At 38.1% G+C, this 17,345-nt stretch overlaps 2 protein-coding genes across 52 annotated transcripts in view; one reads left to right on the top strand and one right to left on the bottom strand.

The window, feature by feature from the left end:
- The window catches only part of PLAGL1 (PLAG1 like zinc finger 1), a 65,612-nt gene extending 61,954 nt beyond the window's left edge, over positions 1-3,658 (top strand). For 50 of the 51 annotated variants that reach the window (XM_015137200.3, XM_015137187.3, XM_077998500.1 and 47 more), the window contains one exon: positions 1,302-3,658. In XM_015137200.3, the coding sequence (XP_014992686.1) occupies positions 1,306-2,541 (1,236 nt within the window). In that variant the 5' untranslated portion in view covers positions 1,302-1,305 and the 3' untranslated portion in view covers positions 2,542-3,658. 51 annotated transcript variants of the gene reach the window in all.
- Positions 3,659-5,509: 1,851 nt separating this feature from the next.
- The window catches only part of ZC2HC1B (zinc finger C2HC-type containing 1B), a 65,876-nt gene continuing 54,040 nt past the window's right edge, over positions 5,510-17,345 (bottom strand). Inside the window, exons 7-8 of the mRNA XM_015137220.3 lie at positions 6,268-6,352; positions 5,510-5,857 (exon numbers count right to left, since the gene is read on the bottom strand). Of these exons, the coding sequence (XP_014992706.3) occupies positions 6,282-6,352 (71 nt within the window). The 3' untranslated portion in view covers positions 5,510-5,857; positions 6,268-6,281. The remainder of the gene's footprint in view (positions 5,858-6,267; positions 6,353-17,345) is intronic.

Here is a 17,345-nt window from a genome sequence, read left to right as displayed (position 1 = left end):
TCAAGGATGACAAACTCAGGGTTTCCTTATGCACTGAGCTTTTAAAAGCCAATGTTGAGTTTAGAAGTTAGCAATTCAGTGGAACTGTGAAAAAGATGGAATTGTGGTGGCTTTCCATAACAATTTCTTCCTCACAAACATAAAATAGCTATTTTGAAATTCCAAATTGACTAGATGGACTATGGCTTGTCCCTGAGCCATTGTTGAAGACAGACTTACAACTCTTATTAGGAGTAGCAGCTTCATATTTAAAGAAGAAAGTCTTTTTGAATTTTACCAATTAAATTACCAGTGACCTTTAAGAAGTAAGTCGAAGGTGTCTTAGAGGGAAAATTTGAAGTAATGGAGACAGGCAGCAGCATCAGAGATAAGAGCTGATAGGCAAGCTTTGAATGAAGGAAATCAAGACAGTGGTGAGATCTCACCGTGGGCGGAGGCTGAGGCTGAAAGCACAGGCAGCAGGCTGATGTTCACAGTCCTATTAGACACTTTTCTGAGCTTAAGGATGGACTTTTTAAGAGGCTCCTAAGAGTTACCTGTCCATGGCCTGAACTTTCTGTCTCAAACAACAGAAACATAGGAACTAGGAGTGATAACCTAAAACTGGGGCTTTATGTGGTTCTGGGTAGCAGGCAAATTGAGTCACTTGAATTTCCAGAGTACAAAAGACCCCTTTAACCCCTTCCTGAAAAAGATTTTTCATGGTCACATATTTTTAAATACTTGCATACTTTGTTTAGAAATCTGTATACATTTAAAAAACATGTTCTCTTAAAGAATATTCTGGCCAGGCAGGGTGATTCTTGTCTGTAATCCCAACACTTTGGGAGGCCAAGGCGGGAGGATCACTTGAGCCCAGGAGTTTGAGACCAGCATGGGCATAGTGAGACCTTGTCTCTACAAAAAAAATAAGAAATGAAAAATTTTAAAAATTGGCCAGGCCTGGTGGTGTGTGCCTGTAGTTCCAGCTATTTGAGAGGCTAAGGTGGGAAGACTGCTTGAGCCCAGGAGGTTGAGGCTGCAGTGAGCCATGATCGGACCACCACACTCCAGCCTGGGGAAAAGAGTGAGATCCTGTCTCATAAAACGTTTTATAGGTGTGAAAAATGTATTATGGCTTTAGTATTGCTTGCTTTTTTAATTATAAAAGTTTATATATTTGGAAAATATAAGAAAGAATTTTGAAAATTATACCAAGACCCAGAGAAAACTATTAACATTTTGATATAATATTGTTTCTACACCTTTCTTCAGCTCTTTAAAACAACTCTGTATTGTGAAATTTCTCCTTCTGCTCCTAGGCATATGGCTACCCATTCTCCCCAGAAATCTCACCAGTGTGCTCACTGTGAGAAGACGTTCAACCGGAAAGACCACCTGAAAAACCACCTCCAGACCCACGACCCCAACAAAATGGCCTTTGGGTGTGAGGAGTGTGGGAAGAAGTACAACACCATGCTGGGCTATAAGAGGCACCTGGCCCTCCATGCGGCCAGCAGTGGGGACCTCACCTGTGGGGTCTGTGCCCTGGAGCTAGGGAGCACCGAGGTGCTACTGGATCACCTCAAATCCCATGCGGAAGAGAAGCCCCCTAGCGCAACCAAGGAAAAGAAGCACCAGTGCGACCACTGTGAAAGATGCTTCTACACCCGGAAGGATGTGCGACGCCACCTGGTGGTCCACACAGGATGCAAGGACTTCCTGTGCCAGTTCTGTGCCCAGAGATTTGGGCGCAAGGATCACCTTACCCGGCATACCAAGAAGACCCACTCACAAGAGCTGATGAAAGAGAGCTTGCAGACCGGAGACCTTCTGAGCACCTTCCACACCATCTCGACTTCATTCCAACTGAAGGCTGCTGCCTTGCCTCCTTTCCCTTTAGGAGCTTCTGCCCAGAACGGGCTTGCAAGTAGCTTGCCAGCTGAGGTCCATAGCCTCACCCTCAGTCCCCCAGAACAAGCCGCCCAGCCTATGCAGCCGCTGCCAGAGTCCCTGGCCTCCCTCCACCCCTCGGTATCCCCTAGCTCTCCTCCGCCACCCCTTCCCAATCACAAGTACAACACCACTTCTACCTCATACTCCCCACTTGCAAGCCTGCCTCTCAAAGCAGATACTAAAGGTTTTTGCAATATCAGTTTGTTTGAGGACTTGCCTCTGCAAGAGCCTCAGTCACCTCAAAAGCTCAACCCAGGTTTTGATCTGGCTAAGGGAAATGCTGGTAAAATAAACCTGCCCAAGGAGCTGCCTGCAGATGCTGTGAACCTAACAATACCTGCCTCTCTGGACCTGTCCCCCCTGTTGGGCTTCTGGCAGCTGCCCCCTCCTGCTACCCAAAATACCTTTGGGAATAGCACTCTTGCCCTGGGGCCTGGGGAATCTCTGCCCCACAGGTTAAGCTGTCTGGGGCAGCAGCAGCAAGAACCCCCACTTGCCATGGGCACTGTGAGCCTGGGCCAGCTCCCCCTGCCCCCCATCCCTCATGTGTTCTCAGCTGGCACTGGCTCTGCCATCCTGCCTCATTTCCATCATGCATTCAGATAAATGATTTTTAAAGTGTATTTTTCGTATTCTGGAAGATGTTTTAAGAAGCATTTTAAATGTCAGTTACAATATGAGAAAGATTTGGAAAACGGAACTGAGACTATGGCTTATTCAGTGATGACTGGCTTGAGATAAGAGAATTCTCGAACTGCATGTATTGTGCCAATCTGTCCTGAGTGTTCATGCTTTGTACCAAATTTAATGAACGCGTGTTCTGTAATCAAACTGCAAATATTGTCATAACCAACATCCAAAATGACGGCTGCTATATATAAGTGTTTGTCATATGGAATTTAATCGTAAGCCATGATCATAATGTTAACTAAATAACTTTATGTGGCACTGCCTAGTAAGGGAACTATGGAAAGGTTTGGATCTCTCCAAACTGGGAGAATTTTAAAAATAAGAAAATAACCTTTATATGATATATTATGACTAGGCTGTGTATTTCTTTTCAGGGATTTTTCTACCTTCAGGGTTGGATGTAGTTTAGTTGCTATTACCATAGCCAACCTGTAGTTTTACATATACAATTTCTTGTGGAGCAATAGAGTTCTCCATTTTACAGAAGCATTTTAAATGTAGTTTGAATATTTTCCACAAGATGCTGCAATGTGAGTTATCACTTCATTTATCTTAAAGACTAAACTGGTTGTCAGCTACATCTAACAGAAAGAAAAATCACTGTGTAACCAGGTTAAGTGGTAAAATAATCCAGGCGTCAGTCAAAGGCATTTTGCTGACTATAATATTGATTATATTTTTAACAGGAATTTAAGAAAATATTACTGGAATTAAAAATATATATATTAAACAAGAATTTTCTTTGCTCTGTCTAGCTTAAACTACTACTCAAGCTGCTTAACTTCTTAAGTATTGTTTTTAATCACCAATAAGTAAGTGCATTTGTAATTCATCAGTTTGTCCTTATTAGCTTTTATTCAAAGAGGATTATGTTTTACAATGTAACTATAATCTCTTGAATTTGGTATCTTATTAATGAGTTTTAAAGATGTAAAACCTAACCTTTTTTAAAGCTCCATTGTCTTATGTTTTTAGAGGCTTTCTTTTCCATAAACATATATCTTACATATAATAAACTTTTCAAATCTTGCAATTTGGCTTGATTAATTTTTCATACCGCTCCACCTGTGTCAACATGAACTACATACACTCAGATCAAGACAGAAAACACTTCCGGCTCCACCTGGCTCCCTCCTGCCCCCTCCTGCCCCCTCCTGCCCCCTCCTGCCCCCTCCTGGTCATTACTTCCCCCACAGAAACTACTGTTTGGACCTCTACTGAGCATCTATTAGAAACTTCACTTTTTTTGAGTAAAATAATTATGACTTAAGATAGAAGCTTATATGCTTCTGTTAAATTCACAGTGCTAAGATCTTATTTCTAAAAATACTGTACAATATTTTAAATCAGTCTATAATATGACATAATTTATTTCTAATGTATAGATCAGAATACTACTATCTACCAGAGTTTAGTCTAACCTGGGCTACCATGATCCACTTTTACAATGGTGTTTACCATTAATTTCTAGCCAAATTAGAAATGTACTTATTTCTTATTGGGATTTCCTCAAAGTATTATGCTCCTTAAATCTGACAGGCCTATTTCTGTTTATTTTACCACTAAATAGGGTGGGGTAGGTAGAGAAAGGGAAGATGAATTTATCTGTCTATCCAAGAAGCCTATTGGTCAAACGTGAGAAAAACCTGACCCACTCACAGTCCTTAACAATGATGCTGATGACCACTTAAGGGGCAAACTGCTACCCAGGGTTGGAACTGAGAAGGAAGCTTAATCTGTGAGACCCAGCTGCCAGACAGACCTGGGTCTTTAAACTACAATGAAACCCACAGGGAGGAAATGAGACAAAGTGATGTAAGTTATTCCATTAGTAGGAGTCCACTGCCTGGGGATGTTTAAGTCAGTTCCCATATCCCCTCTTTGTTCTCAGAGGCAAAGCAATCTCCCAGAGCAAAAGGGGAAAAAGGAGTAGCTCATCTCAGCTAAAACCTCCTGACATCCATTTACAGAAGCTTCCACAGATACTTTTACATGGCTTACTACTGTCTCCTGTCAGTTCCACAACACATACTTGATTTTCCTGAAAACAGAACATAACATTTGGAGTTTGGTCCCCAAAATACAGAGCATAAGAATTTCAGATATTCTGCATTAGAAGCTGAGGTAGGCTGGGATTCTCCTACTTACCTTTGGACAGAAAGAAACGGTTTAATTGTCCTAATTAAAATTTTACGAGGTTAAGAAAAAGGTCTTGGATTTAAAAGTATAAGTACAACTCATTCTACAAAAAGAGATCTATTGACCCTTAAGATTGCAAAGAGGCTGGGCACAGTGGCTCATGCCAGTAATCCCAGCACTTTGGGAGGCCAAGGCAGGCAGATGGCTTGAGCTCAAGAATTCAAGACTAGCTTGGCCAATAGCGAAACCCCATCTCTACAAAAAATATAAAAAATTAGCCGGTTGTGGTGGCGCAAGTCTGTGGTCCCAGCTACCCGGGAGGCTGAGGTGGAAGGTACTGCTTGAGCCAAGATCGCACAACTGCAGCCTGGGTGACAGACTGAGATCCTGTCCCCCCCCCCAAAAAAAAAAGACTGCAAAGAGAAGAGAGGGTCACCTCCCAACAGAGTTCTATATAAATCAATGCTAACGAAATGAATAGATAGCTTCTGATTTGGCCATGATAAATAAATGGCTTGAGGCCACTGAGAACATTCTTCCCACAGTATGGAAGATTTTGGTAATCTTTTCTCCTCCACTTCAGTGTTTCCCCCCAAATATGGTCTGTGTGACTGGTATATGTAAGACACTTCTACACAGTATATACATAAACATTTAAAATAAGTATAATAGCTATAATTTAATACTTACTAGATGCCAATATCAAAACTGAGATTTCACAGCTAGTACATAAAATGAAGCTAGTTAAAGAAAGATTTTCCAAGTAAGTAAATAATGTTAGTACTCCAATTACTAGTCTACTAAAAAGGTTCTAATATCAAAGCAACATTGTCTTAAAAACCCATCAAATGTCCAATTAAAAAACATCAAGTGAATTTGAATCATGCATTATACAGGTTGATGTGTTTCATGCTTTTGTTTTGAAAAATTCAAAGGGAGTAAATAAAAATTTGAAGCTAGTTTTACTTGTTCTAAGTGATGCTTCAAGAAGAATCAAGGGTATATAAACCGATGTCACATCTACCGTTCCCTCCCCTTAGGTGGCATTCTGGGGTATGCAGCTATCCAGGCTGATGGGTTTCAGGGAGCCAGCCTGAAAGCAGAAAGAAGAGGCATTTACTTTAGAACGTCATTGTTTCCACATTGAGAATGCTAAATAATATAGGCCTCTTTAGACTTTTAATTGTTTTACAAACAATTCACACTCTCAGGGAACTATTCTTTTTGAAGGTAAGGTACTTAGAAAAAGGGACAAGGCAATAACCTTTCCGGTCAAAAGTGAAGGATCATTCCCCTTTCCTATTAAGTCATAAATCAAAAACTGAATATCCTCTTTGAACTGTATGTTTAACAGAAGAGTCAGTTTCAAGAGCATACATTTTGTTAACTCAATCTGGAGTTTGTCCAAACGTCTCTTCAGTTTGCCTACTATGCATCCGTTCTCTTAAAAGTCATTAACTGACCAGGAACACCTGGATTAGAGGTGATTTTTTTTTTTCTTACCTGGCTTCTAGGAGTTAATCTTTTTTAGAAGATTTACTAAATCCTTGTCTGAGTTTTGCTCCAGAAGCAGGGTCCATAGCTAATCCTTTGCAAACACAAACAGACTTGTTATTATGTCAAAGCAGAACATTACCAAGAAAAGAAGACATAATTGTGAAATCCCCACATGGGTTCAAAAGTTTCTATTCTTCCTTTGTTTTTCTTTTTTGGTGAGAGGTGGGGGAGTGTTGTGGGGAGGGTAGTAAGGGTAGGGTAGCTATAGACAAATACCCACTCTCTGGCCTGAACCAAATAAGGAAAACAGGGGCTCCCTCAGGTGTCTTCTTTCCTCTGCCCCTAGCCTCTGTTTACTCATGGACTTTGTACTGTACCTCAGGTAACCCACCTTTTATACACTAGGACTTTCGACACCCCCTCCACTATTGCCCCAGCTTTCAAAATGGACCCTGATATTTTGGATCTTCAAATTCTTTGCTAGCTCTCATATGAGAAGACTTTGCTAAGCCTTATGGAAGAATAAGCTTCCTTCCCTGCTTGAGGTTGTCTACGTGACAATGGATTCATTCTGCAAACAGTATTCTTTTCCCTTGAGCCCAGCAGCGCTGTTAGGTATGGAGATACACAAGTTTATGGATATGCGCACACCACAGCACCCCCTGACCACATCGTAGGGGACAGGATTCTCAGAGGTTCTTTTTTGTTAAAAAATAAAAAAGGAACAAGTCCCCTCTGTCCTAAGAAGCCTCCTTTCTACTCAGTGTTTTATGAAGGAGCAATAACAAGGAAATTGTGGATCAAACTCTCAAAGGATAGGAATAGAAAGAGCTTTCAGTGTTAGTTTTACTGAAACATAAACTGGTTTTACTTCTGCCAAAGAATCCGCAACTGACACTTTGATGCTCGACAGGTTTGCTACATAAGTAAATTAGGTAAAGAATGGAATGCTAGTGAAGGTAAAATGCTTAACTTGATGAAAATCCACTGGATCTAGAAGTAAAGTAGAGCCCACACCAGCAAAGCTGTACTAATGCAATCCACTACTAAATATACAAAGCAATGCAGGTCTAGATCCCAGAACTACATGCTCATCGTGACATTAGTCTCTGTACAAAGATCTTGGAGAAGCAGCTTCTTGGCAGTACCTTCCAGTATATTTATCACTCATATAACAAAAGCCTCCAGAAAACAGCCACCAGTACATATTTGCTGACTAGGCTATACACTCATTTCCCATCTGAACATTAGAATCTTTTAGGAATGCAAGAAGAGCCACATCTTTCTCTAAAATAATTTCTGAATATGTATCAATAGAAAAATCAGTAGCATTTCTATACAGCAATAATAATCACGCTAAGAACCAAACCAAAAGTCAATCCCATTTCTAATAGTCAAAAAAAAAGAAAAGAAAAAGAAAACAATTCTGGGAATACATTTAACCAAGGAGTAATAGATGCCTATAAGGAAAACTACAAGATACTGATGAGAGTTAAGAGGACACAAGTAAATGGAAAAACATTCCATTCTCATAGATTAGAAGAATCAATATTGTTAAAATGACCATATTGCCCAAAGCAATCTACAGACTCAATATAATTCCTATCAAAATAACAATGACATTTTTCACAGAATTAGAAAAAAAAATCCTAAACTTCATATGGAACTGAAAAGAACCCAGTTAGTGAAAGCAGGCATCACATTTCCTAACTCCAAATTATACTACAAGTCTATAGTAATCAAACAGCATGGTACTGGTATAAACATAGACATATAGATCAACAGACAGAATAGAGGACCCAGTAAGGGAGGAGACCACCCCTCTTATTGTCTTATGCCCAATTTCTGCCTCCAAAGAAAGAAGAAGTAAAAACTAAAAGGCAGAAATGAAATCCACAAGCAGACAGCCCGGCACCATACCCTGGGCCTGGAAGTTAAAGATCTACCCCTGACCTAACCAGTTATTTGCATTAAAAAGGCACTGTGAAGATCTCTGTCCTGTTCATTTCCTTTCTAATTACCGGTGTATGCAGCCCCCAGTCACATACCCCCTGCTTGCTCAATCAATCACAACCCTTTCACACGGACCCCCTTAGAGTTGCAAGCCCTTAAAAGGGACAGGAATTGCTCACTCGGGGAGCTCGGCTCTTGACACAGGAGTCTTGCCAATGCTCCCAGCTGAAGAAACCACTTCCTTCTTTAACTCGGTGTCTGAGGGGTTTTGTCTGTGGCTCTTCCTGCTACACCAGAAATAAAACCACATACCTATAGCCAACTGATATTTAACAAAGTTGACAAAAACATACATCAGAGAAAGGACACCCTACTCAATAAAGGGTGCTGGGAAAACTGCATAGCCACATGCAAAACAAGGAAACTGGATTTATCCGTCACTATATACAAAAATTAAGATGAGTTAAAGACTGAAACGTACGATGTGAAACTAAAAATTCTAGAAGAAAACCTAGGAAAAATTCTTCTGGACATTGGTCTATGCAAAGAATTCAAGACTAAGATTTCAAAGCAAATGCACCAATAACAAATATAGACAAATGGGACTTAAACTAATGCTTCTATAGAGCAAAAGAAATAGACAATGAACAGACAAGCTACAGGTCGGAAGAAAATATTTGCAAACTATGCATCTGACAAGGGACTAATATCTAGAATCTACAAGGAATTCAAACAAGTCAACAACAACAACAAAAGGATTAGGAAGTGAGCAAAGAACCATGGACAGACATTTTCCAAAAGTAAACATGAAAATGCCCAACAAGCAGATGAAAAAATATTCAACATAACTAATCATCAGAGAAATGCAAATTTAAACCATAATGAGATGTCATCTTATACCAGTCAGAATGGCTACTATTAAAAAGTCAAAAAATAACAGATGTTGGCAAAGATGCAGAGAAAAGGGAACATTTATATACTGTTGGTAGAAACGTAAATTAGACCTCTGTGGAAAACAGTATAGAGATTTCTCAAAGAATTAAAAATAGAACTACCCTTTGATCCAGCAATCCAACTACTGGGCATATAGCCAAAGGAAAAGAATCATTTTATGAAAAAGATACATGCACTCATGTTTATCACAGCACTAGTCACAAGAGACACAGAATCAACCTAAGTAACCATCAATGAATGATTGGATAAAGAAAATGTGGTATATATATATGGAATACTATGTATCCATGAAAAAATAAAATAATGTCTTTTGCAGCTATATGTATGGATTTGGAGGCCATTATCTTAAGTAAAATATCAAAAACAGAAAGTAAAATACTGCATGTTCTCACTTGTAAGTGAAAGATAAATAGTATGCACACATGGACATACAGATTGGAATAACAGGCATTAGAGACTTGGAAAGGTGGGAGGGTGGGAGGCGGGTGAGGGATGAAAAGTTACCTAATGGGTACAATAAACACTATTCAGGTGATGGTTACGCTAGGAGCCCAGACCTCAGCACTAGGCAATATACCCATTTAACAAAGCTGTATTTGTACCCCCTAAATCTATTTCAAATAAATAAGCAAGGTCACTGTATAATGATAAAGGGATCCATTCAGCAAGAAGATATAACAATTCTAAATATATATGAACTTAACACCAGAACATCCAGTTCCTCTAGCTTATATAGCAAATATATAGCAATATATAGCGAATATTATTAGATCTAAAGGGAGAGATAGACTCCAATACAATAATAGTTGAAGACTTCAACACCCTACTCTCCATATTAGGCAGATCATCAAGACAGAAAACCAACAAAGAAACATTAGATTTAAACTGCACTTCAGATCAATGTACCTAAAAGACATGCATGGAATATTTTATCCAATAGTGACAGAATACACATTCTTCTCATCAACACATGAAACATTCTCTAGTGTAGACCATATGCTAGGCCAAAAAGCAAGTTTAAATTTAAAAAAAAATCAAAATCATATCAAGTACCTTTCAGATCACAATGGGATAAAACTAGAAATCAATAACAACAGGAACTTTGGAAACCGTACAAATACTTGGAAATTAAATAACATGCTTAACAGCCATTGGGTCAATGAAGAAGAAAGAAGGAAATAAATGTCTTGAGACAAATGAAAATGGAAACACAACATATCAAAACCCATGGGATGTAGTAAAAGAAGTGCTAAGAGGGAATTTCATAGTAATAAATGCCTATATCAAGAAGTAGAAACATTTCAAATAAGCTAATGATACCCCTCAATAACTAGAAAAGCAAGAGCAGAACAAATCCAAAATTAGAAGAAGGAAAGAAAAAATAAAGATCAGAGCAGAATTAAATGTAATAGAGACTTAAAAATAATACAAAGGTCAATGGAATGAAAAGTTAGTTTTTTGAAAAGACAAAATAGATAAATCACTAGCTAGACTAACCAAGAAAATAAGAGAGAGGATGTGAATTAGCAAAATCACAAACAAAAAGGGACATTACAACTGATACAACAGAAATACAAGAAAGCATCAGAGACTTATAAAGAACTATATGCTAACAAATTAGAAAAGCTAGAGGAAATGGATAAATTCCTAGACACATACAATCTACCAAGAATGAATCAGGGCTGGGCACCGTGGCTCATGCCTGTAATCCCAGCACTTTGGGAGGCCAAGGTGGGCGGATCACCTGAGGTCAGAAGTTCGAGACCAGTCTGACCAACATGAAGAAACCCTGTCTCTACTAAAAATACAAAAAAAAATTAGCCTGGTGTGATGGCACATGCCTGTAATCCCAGCTACTTGGGAGGCTGAGGCAGGAGAATTGCTTATACCCGGGAGGTGGAGATTGCTGTGAGCCGAGATTGAGTCACTGTACTCCAGCCTGGGCAACAAGAGTGAAACTCCCTCTCAAAAAAACAAAACAAAAAAAAACAAAAAAAAACAATGAATCAGAAAGAAAAACCTGAACAGACCAATAACGAGTAATGTGCCGGGTGGGGTGGCTCATGACTGTAATCTCAGCACTTTGAGAGGCCACAGGTGGGTGGATCACGAGGTCAGGAGATTGAGACCATCCTGGCTAACATGGTGAAACCCCGTCTCTACTAAAAATACATAAAATTAGCCGGGCATGGTGGCGGGCGCCTGTACTCCCAGCTACTCGGTAGACTGAGGTAGGAGAATGGCGTGAACCTGGGAGGTGGAGCTTGCAGTGAGGGGAGACTGTGCCACTGCACTCCAGCCTGGGCGACAGAGCGATCTTCTGTCTCAAAAAAATAAATAAAAATAAAATAACAAGTAATGAGATTGAATCAGTAATAAAAAGTCTCCCAACAAAGAAAAGCTCAGCACAGGATAGCTTTACTTCCAAATGCTATCAAACTTGTAAAGAAAAACTAACACCTATTATTCTCAAACTATGTCAGAAAATTCAAAGGAGGAAATTCTTCTGAACTCATTCTGTGAGGCCAGTATTACCCTGATACCAAAACCAGACAAGAACATAATGGAAATAGAAAACTACAGGCCAATACCCCTGACGAACACAGACACAAAAAAACTTCAACAAAATACTAGCAAAGTGAATCCAACAGCACCATAAAAGGATAATATATCAGATGAAAGGATGGTTCAACACATGCAAGTCAATAAATGTGATACCTCACAACAACAGAATGAAGGACAAAAACAATATGATCATTTCAATAGACAGAGAAAAGGAATTTTATAAAATTTAACTTCCTTTCATGATTACAACTCTTAACAAATTAGGCATAGAAGAAACATACCTCAGCATAATAAAGGTCATATCTGACAAATGTATAGCTAACATAATACTGAATGGGGAAAAGCTGAAAGAACTGTAACAAGATATTTGATATCCACTTCCACCACTTCATTTTTATTATTTATTTAGAGATTGGGTCATCATTTTTATTCAACATAGTACCGGAAGTCCTTGCCAGAGCAATCAGGCAGGAGAAATAAATAAATGTCATCTAAATTGGAATAGAGGAAGTAAAACTGTGCCTCTTTGTAAATAACATGGATATATGTATGTGTGTGTGTGTGTGTGTGTATGTACTATATAGACATGGATATATATATAAAAAAATACATATATACTTATATGTGTATGCATGTATATAACCTAAAGACTCCACCAAAAACACTCTTAGAACCAATAAATGAATTTAGTAAAATTGCAGGATACAAAATCAACATATAAAAATCAGCAGCATTTCTATGTGCCAATAATAAACTGGCTAAAAAAGAAAACAATCTCATTTACAATAGCTAAGAAAAATAAAATACTTAGGAGTAAATTGAACCAAGAAAGTGAAAGACCTTTACGAGGAAAACTTCAAAACACTGATGAAAGAATGTTAAGAGGACACAAACAAATGGAAAGATATCCCATGCTCATGACTCAGAAGAATTAATATTGTTAAAATGACCATACTATGCAAAGCAATCTACAGACTCAATGTAATCCCGATCAAAACAGCAATGACATTCTTCATATAAATACAAAAAAATCCTGAAATTTCTATAGAACCATTAAAGAGCCCAAATAGCCATAGTGTTCCTGAGTAAAAAAAACAAAGCTGGAGGCATCACATACCTGATTTCAAAATATATTAAAAAGCTGTAGTAACTAAAACAGCAAGGTATTGGTATAAAAACAGACACATAAACCAATGAAACAGAATAGACACTCCAGGAATAAATGCATGCATTTATAGCTAACTGATTTCCAACAAAGCCATCAAGAATATAAATTGAGGAAAGGCATACTCGTCAATAATGGCACAGGGAAAACTGGATATCCAAGTACAGAAAAATGAAACTAGATTCCTATGTCTCACAATATACAAAAGTCATCCCAAAATTGATTAAAGACTTAAACGTAAGACCTAAAAACTATGAAATTGCTAAAAGAAAATAGGGAAAATGCTCTCAAACATTGGTCTAGGCAAAAAATGTATGGCTAAGACTTCAAAAGCACAGCCAACAAAAATAAAATAGACAAATGGGACTATGTAAACTAAAAAGCTTCTATGCAGCAAAGGAAGCAGTCAACAGAGTGAGAAGGACAACATGCTGAATGAGAGAAAATATTTGCAAACCATTCATCTGCCAAGGAACTAATATTCAGAACAAGCAAGGAACTCAAACAACTTTTTGTGTTTTTTATCTAACACAACACAAAAACACCTGAGGAATTCAAACAACTTAACAGCAAAAAAACTAATAATCCCATGAAAAAGTGGGCAACGGATCTGAGTAGGCATTTCTCAAAAGAAGACATACCTCTCTCACCTCTGGTTAAAGGGGGGGAAAAAAGGACTTAAAAATGCACAACAGGTATGTGGAAAAAATGTTCAACATAATGAATTATCAGGGAAATGCCGATCCAAGCTGCAATAAGACATCTTACCCTTGTTAGAATTGCTCTTATCAAAAAGACAAAAAATAACAGATGCTTGTGAGGATGCAGAGAAAAGGAAACTCTATATTATACACTGTTGTTTGGAAAGTAAATTAGTGCAGCCATTACAGAAGACAGTATGAAGTTTCCTCAACAAACTAAAAATACAACTAACATAAAATCCAGTAGTCTCACTACTGGGTATTTATTCAAAGGAAAGGAAATCAGTATATCAAAGGGATACCCATATCCTCTTGTTTATGTCAAGACTATTCACCATAGCAACATATGAAATCAATCTAAATGTTCATTAATGGATGAATGAATAAAAAAAATGTGAATAAAATTGGAAAAAAAAGAAAATGTGGTATATATACTCAGTAGAATACTATTCAGCCATAAAAAAGAATGACATCCTGTCATTTGCAGCAATGTGTATGCAACTAGAGGTCATTATTGTTAAATGAATTAAGCCAGACACTGAAAGACAAATATTTGTTCTCATTCATATGTGGGAGCTAAAAAAGTTTTTTTCAGTGAGGTAGGGAATAGAATGATAGTTACCAGAGGCCAGGAAGGGTATGTGTGTGGCAGGGTGGTGGTGGAGAGGTTGGTTAGTAGGAACACAAAACAGTTAGATAGAAATAGTAAGTTCTAGTGTTTGATAGCACAGTAGGGTGACTGCAGTTAACAACAATATATTGTATATTTCAAAATAACTAGAAAAGAAGATTTGAAATGTTCCCAACTCAAATAAATAATAAATGTTTGAGGTGATAGATATCTTAAATACCCTGATTTGATCATTACACATTTTATTCATGTATCAAAAATACCACATGCATTCCATAAAAATAGTATATATTCCACAAATAGTATATATCAACAAAAAGACCACCATATTACAAGTAGACTAATACCAGAACAGAACAAAGGAAATCTCGCTAAGTGAGATTCTAACTAATGCATGCGCTTGTTTGCATCAATGAAAGGCATTTGGTACTTTTCTCCAAGTCCTTAAATACTTTAGAGATTCACCTTCACCCAGTATGCTTCTAATTCCTCCCTGGAATGACTTCAAATTACATGTGACTAATTTAAAGACACATTAACCCTAGCAACTTTATTTTTGTTATTTTGTTTTAAGAGAAAAGGACTTATTTTGTCACCCACACTGGTGTGCAGTGGCATGATCATAGCTCACTGAACCCTTGAACACCTGTACTGGACTCAAGCAATCCTCCCACTTCAGTCTCCTGGGTAGCAAGAACTACAAGTGGGTGCCACCACATCTAGCTAATTTTTAAATTTTTCTTGTAGAGACAAGGTCTTGCTATGTTTCCCAGGCTGGTCTTGAACTTCTGGCATCAAGCGATCCTCTGACTTTGGCCTCCCAAAGCACTGGGATTATAAATGTGAGCCACCACACCCAGCCAGCAATTATATTTTTTAACGTAAGCAAGTAGAGAGTAAGAAATTAAATTTAAAAAGCATCTTGAACTTGAAATAAAAGAAAGCTGTCTCCTAAAGCTAATTAACATGATAATTCTATTCTATGATAATAATTTGAGTGTGAAATTATGGAATCAAGATTTCCACTTCTCCCCATACATTTCATTTAACAAGTATTTATTGAGTGCCTCATGTGTGCCACAAACAACTCTAAAAAGTAGGGATATTCCAGTACAATAGAGAAAGATACAGTAGACAATTCCCCTTTCTTGAAACTTACATCCCATTTCTTTTTGGCGCAGCAGAGACAAATGAGTTAAATATATATTGAATATTAGATAGTGATAAATGTTATGTGGAAATAATAACAAAGGAATTAGGGAAGGCTTGGTTAGTTTTAAATACAGAGGTTGGAGAAGTCTCACTGAGATGACACTTTAGCAAAGAACTGAAGGAAGTGAATGAGTGAACAGTGCATATTACTGGGAGAATGTTTTTGTTTTCAGCAGAAGGGGCAGCCAGTGAATGGTCATGAGACAGGAGTGTGCATGGCTGCTATGGTCAAGGAACAACCTGGGGCCACCTGAACCTGGAGCAGGATTAAGAAGAAATAGCACAGTATTTTGGGATTCAGTTTTTTAAGAAAAAGAAGAAATAGGAGAAGGTGAGCTCAGATGGTATTATGGAATCTAGTGTCAACCTTTTTTTTTTTTTTTTTTTTTTTTGAGACAGAGTCTTACTCTGTCATCAGGCTGGAGTGCAGTGGTGATCTTGGCTCACTGCAACCTCCAGCTCCTGGGTTCAAGAGATTCTCCTGCCTCAGCCTCCCAAGTAGCTGGGATTACAGGTGCGTGCCACCACACCTGGCCAATTTTTGTATTTTTAGTAGAGACAGGGTTTCACCATGTTGGCCAGGATGGTCTCCATCTCCTGACCTCATGATCTGCCCGCCTTGGCCTCCCAAAGTACTGGGATTACAGACGTGAGCCACCGTGCCCAGTCGTGCCAACTATTTTAAGAATTTTGCCTTTTACTTAGTGACATCACAGTACTTACAAATTATCATTAACTAGTCAAGAGCAAACATAATACCATTTTGCTTAGATTTACTGATCTACTAGTCTATTTTCTTATGTATTAGAATGGCATCTTTATAATGTTCTGCTTAACATCACATACTAGGACACAGGACTTCTGATTCCTAACTTGGGACCTTTTCACTTATGTCTTGTTGCTATTTTAAAGAAATTAGTTCAAGGAAGGAAATTCTCTTCTGATTTTTAACACCATAACTGACATGTTGTCTTTTCCCATTCATGATCTCTTTCCAAGTTTACTAAACAAGTGCTCAATTGTTCTAGACCCTCGTGTTGATTTGTTATCTAATTCTTATAACTTAAGAAATATTCCTTCTTGAGAAATAAGATCTGACCTCAAACTTCAAGGAGTGTTTTTTGCTCCTTTAAGCATTCTCATATGTATTATCTCTGAAAAATAAAAAAAGAAACCATAATATAAAGACATTGTTTTTTATTTTTCTGAAGGACACTAGCATCGTACTTTAGAAAAAAGCTTATTAGTAAAAGTTTTACCAAATGAATACAATTTAAATTTTTTTCTTACTTAAAACTAATATCTACCTGATTGTTAAGTTTTTCCCAAATGAGGAAAAAACTAATGACTTGTCAGAATTCTGGAAAAATAGCAGAGTAGGAAGCACCAGGAATTTGTCTCCCCTCCTAGATAACAATTGCACTGGCAGAATGTGTCCCCTGTAACTATTTTGGACTCTGGAGTCTATTGAAGACTCAAAACTTCCAGGGGAAGGCTTGAACAGTAAGATACAGTTAATTTCATCAATTTCAGATCTTAGCACAGCAACAGCTACACATCCTCCACCCCTCAGCTGCATGGCAGGCAGCTCTGCACATATTCCTGGATCAATCTGGACATGGCCTGTGGGAGCCATGGTAGGCAAATAGGAACCCAAATAAAATTTCTAACTATCAGAGATTTATTCTCTGATCACTGATTGTTGTTTCTGATCAAAGAGGGACAAGGGGGCAGGTGGCCATTGTTGTTGTACCTTCCATCATTGTTGTAAGCCCCTTCTCCTCTGGCTGAAGTAACTTCCAGGGGATTTAAAGGGATAGTGCCCTTCTCTCCTTTTATTTTTGTCTTTTCCCCCTTTTGGAAACTAGACATTAAAAACTAGGCTTTAAAAAAAAAAAACTAC

The sequence above is a fragment of the Macaca mulatta genome, chromosome 4, assembly GCF_049350105.2.
Source record: "Macaca mulatta isolate MMU2019108-1 chromosome 4, T2T-MMU8v2.0, whole genome shotgun sequence".
Taxonomy (NCBI): domain Eukaryota; kingdom Metazoa; phylum Chordata; class Mammalia; order Primates; family Cercopithecidae; genus Macaca; species Macaca mulatta.
The sequence above is the reverse complement of the archived record's forward strand: the minus strand, read 5'-3'. Positions and strand labels throughout refer to the sequence as shown.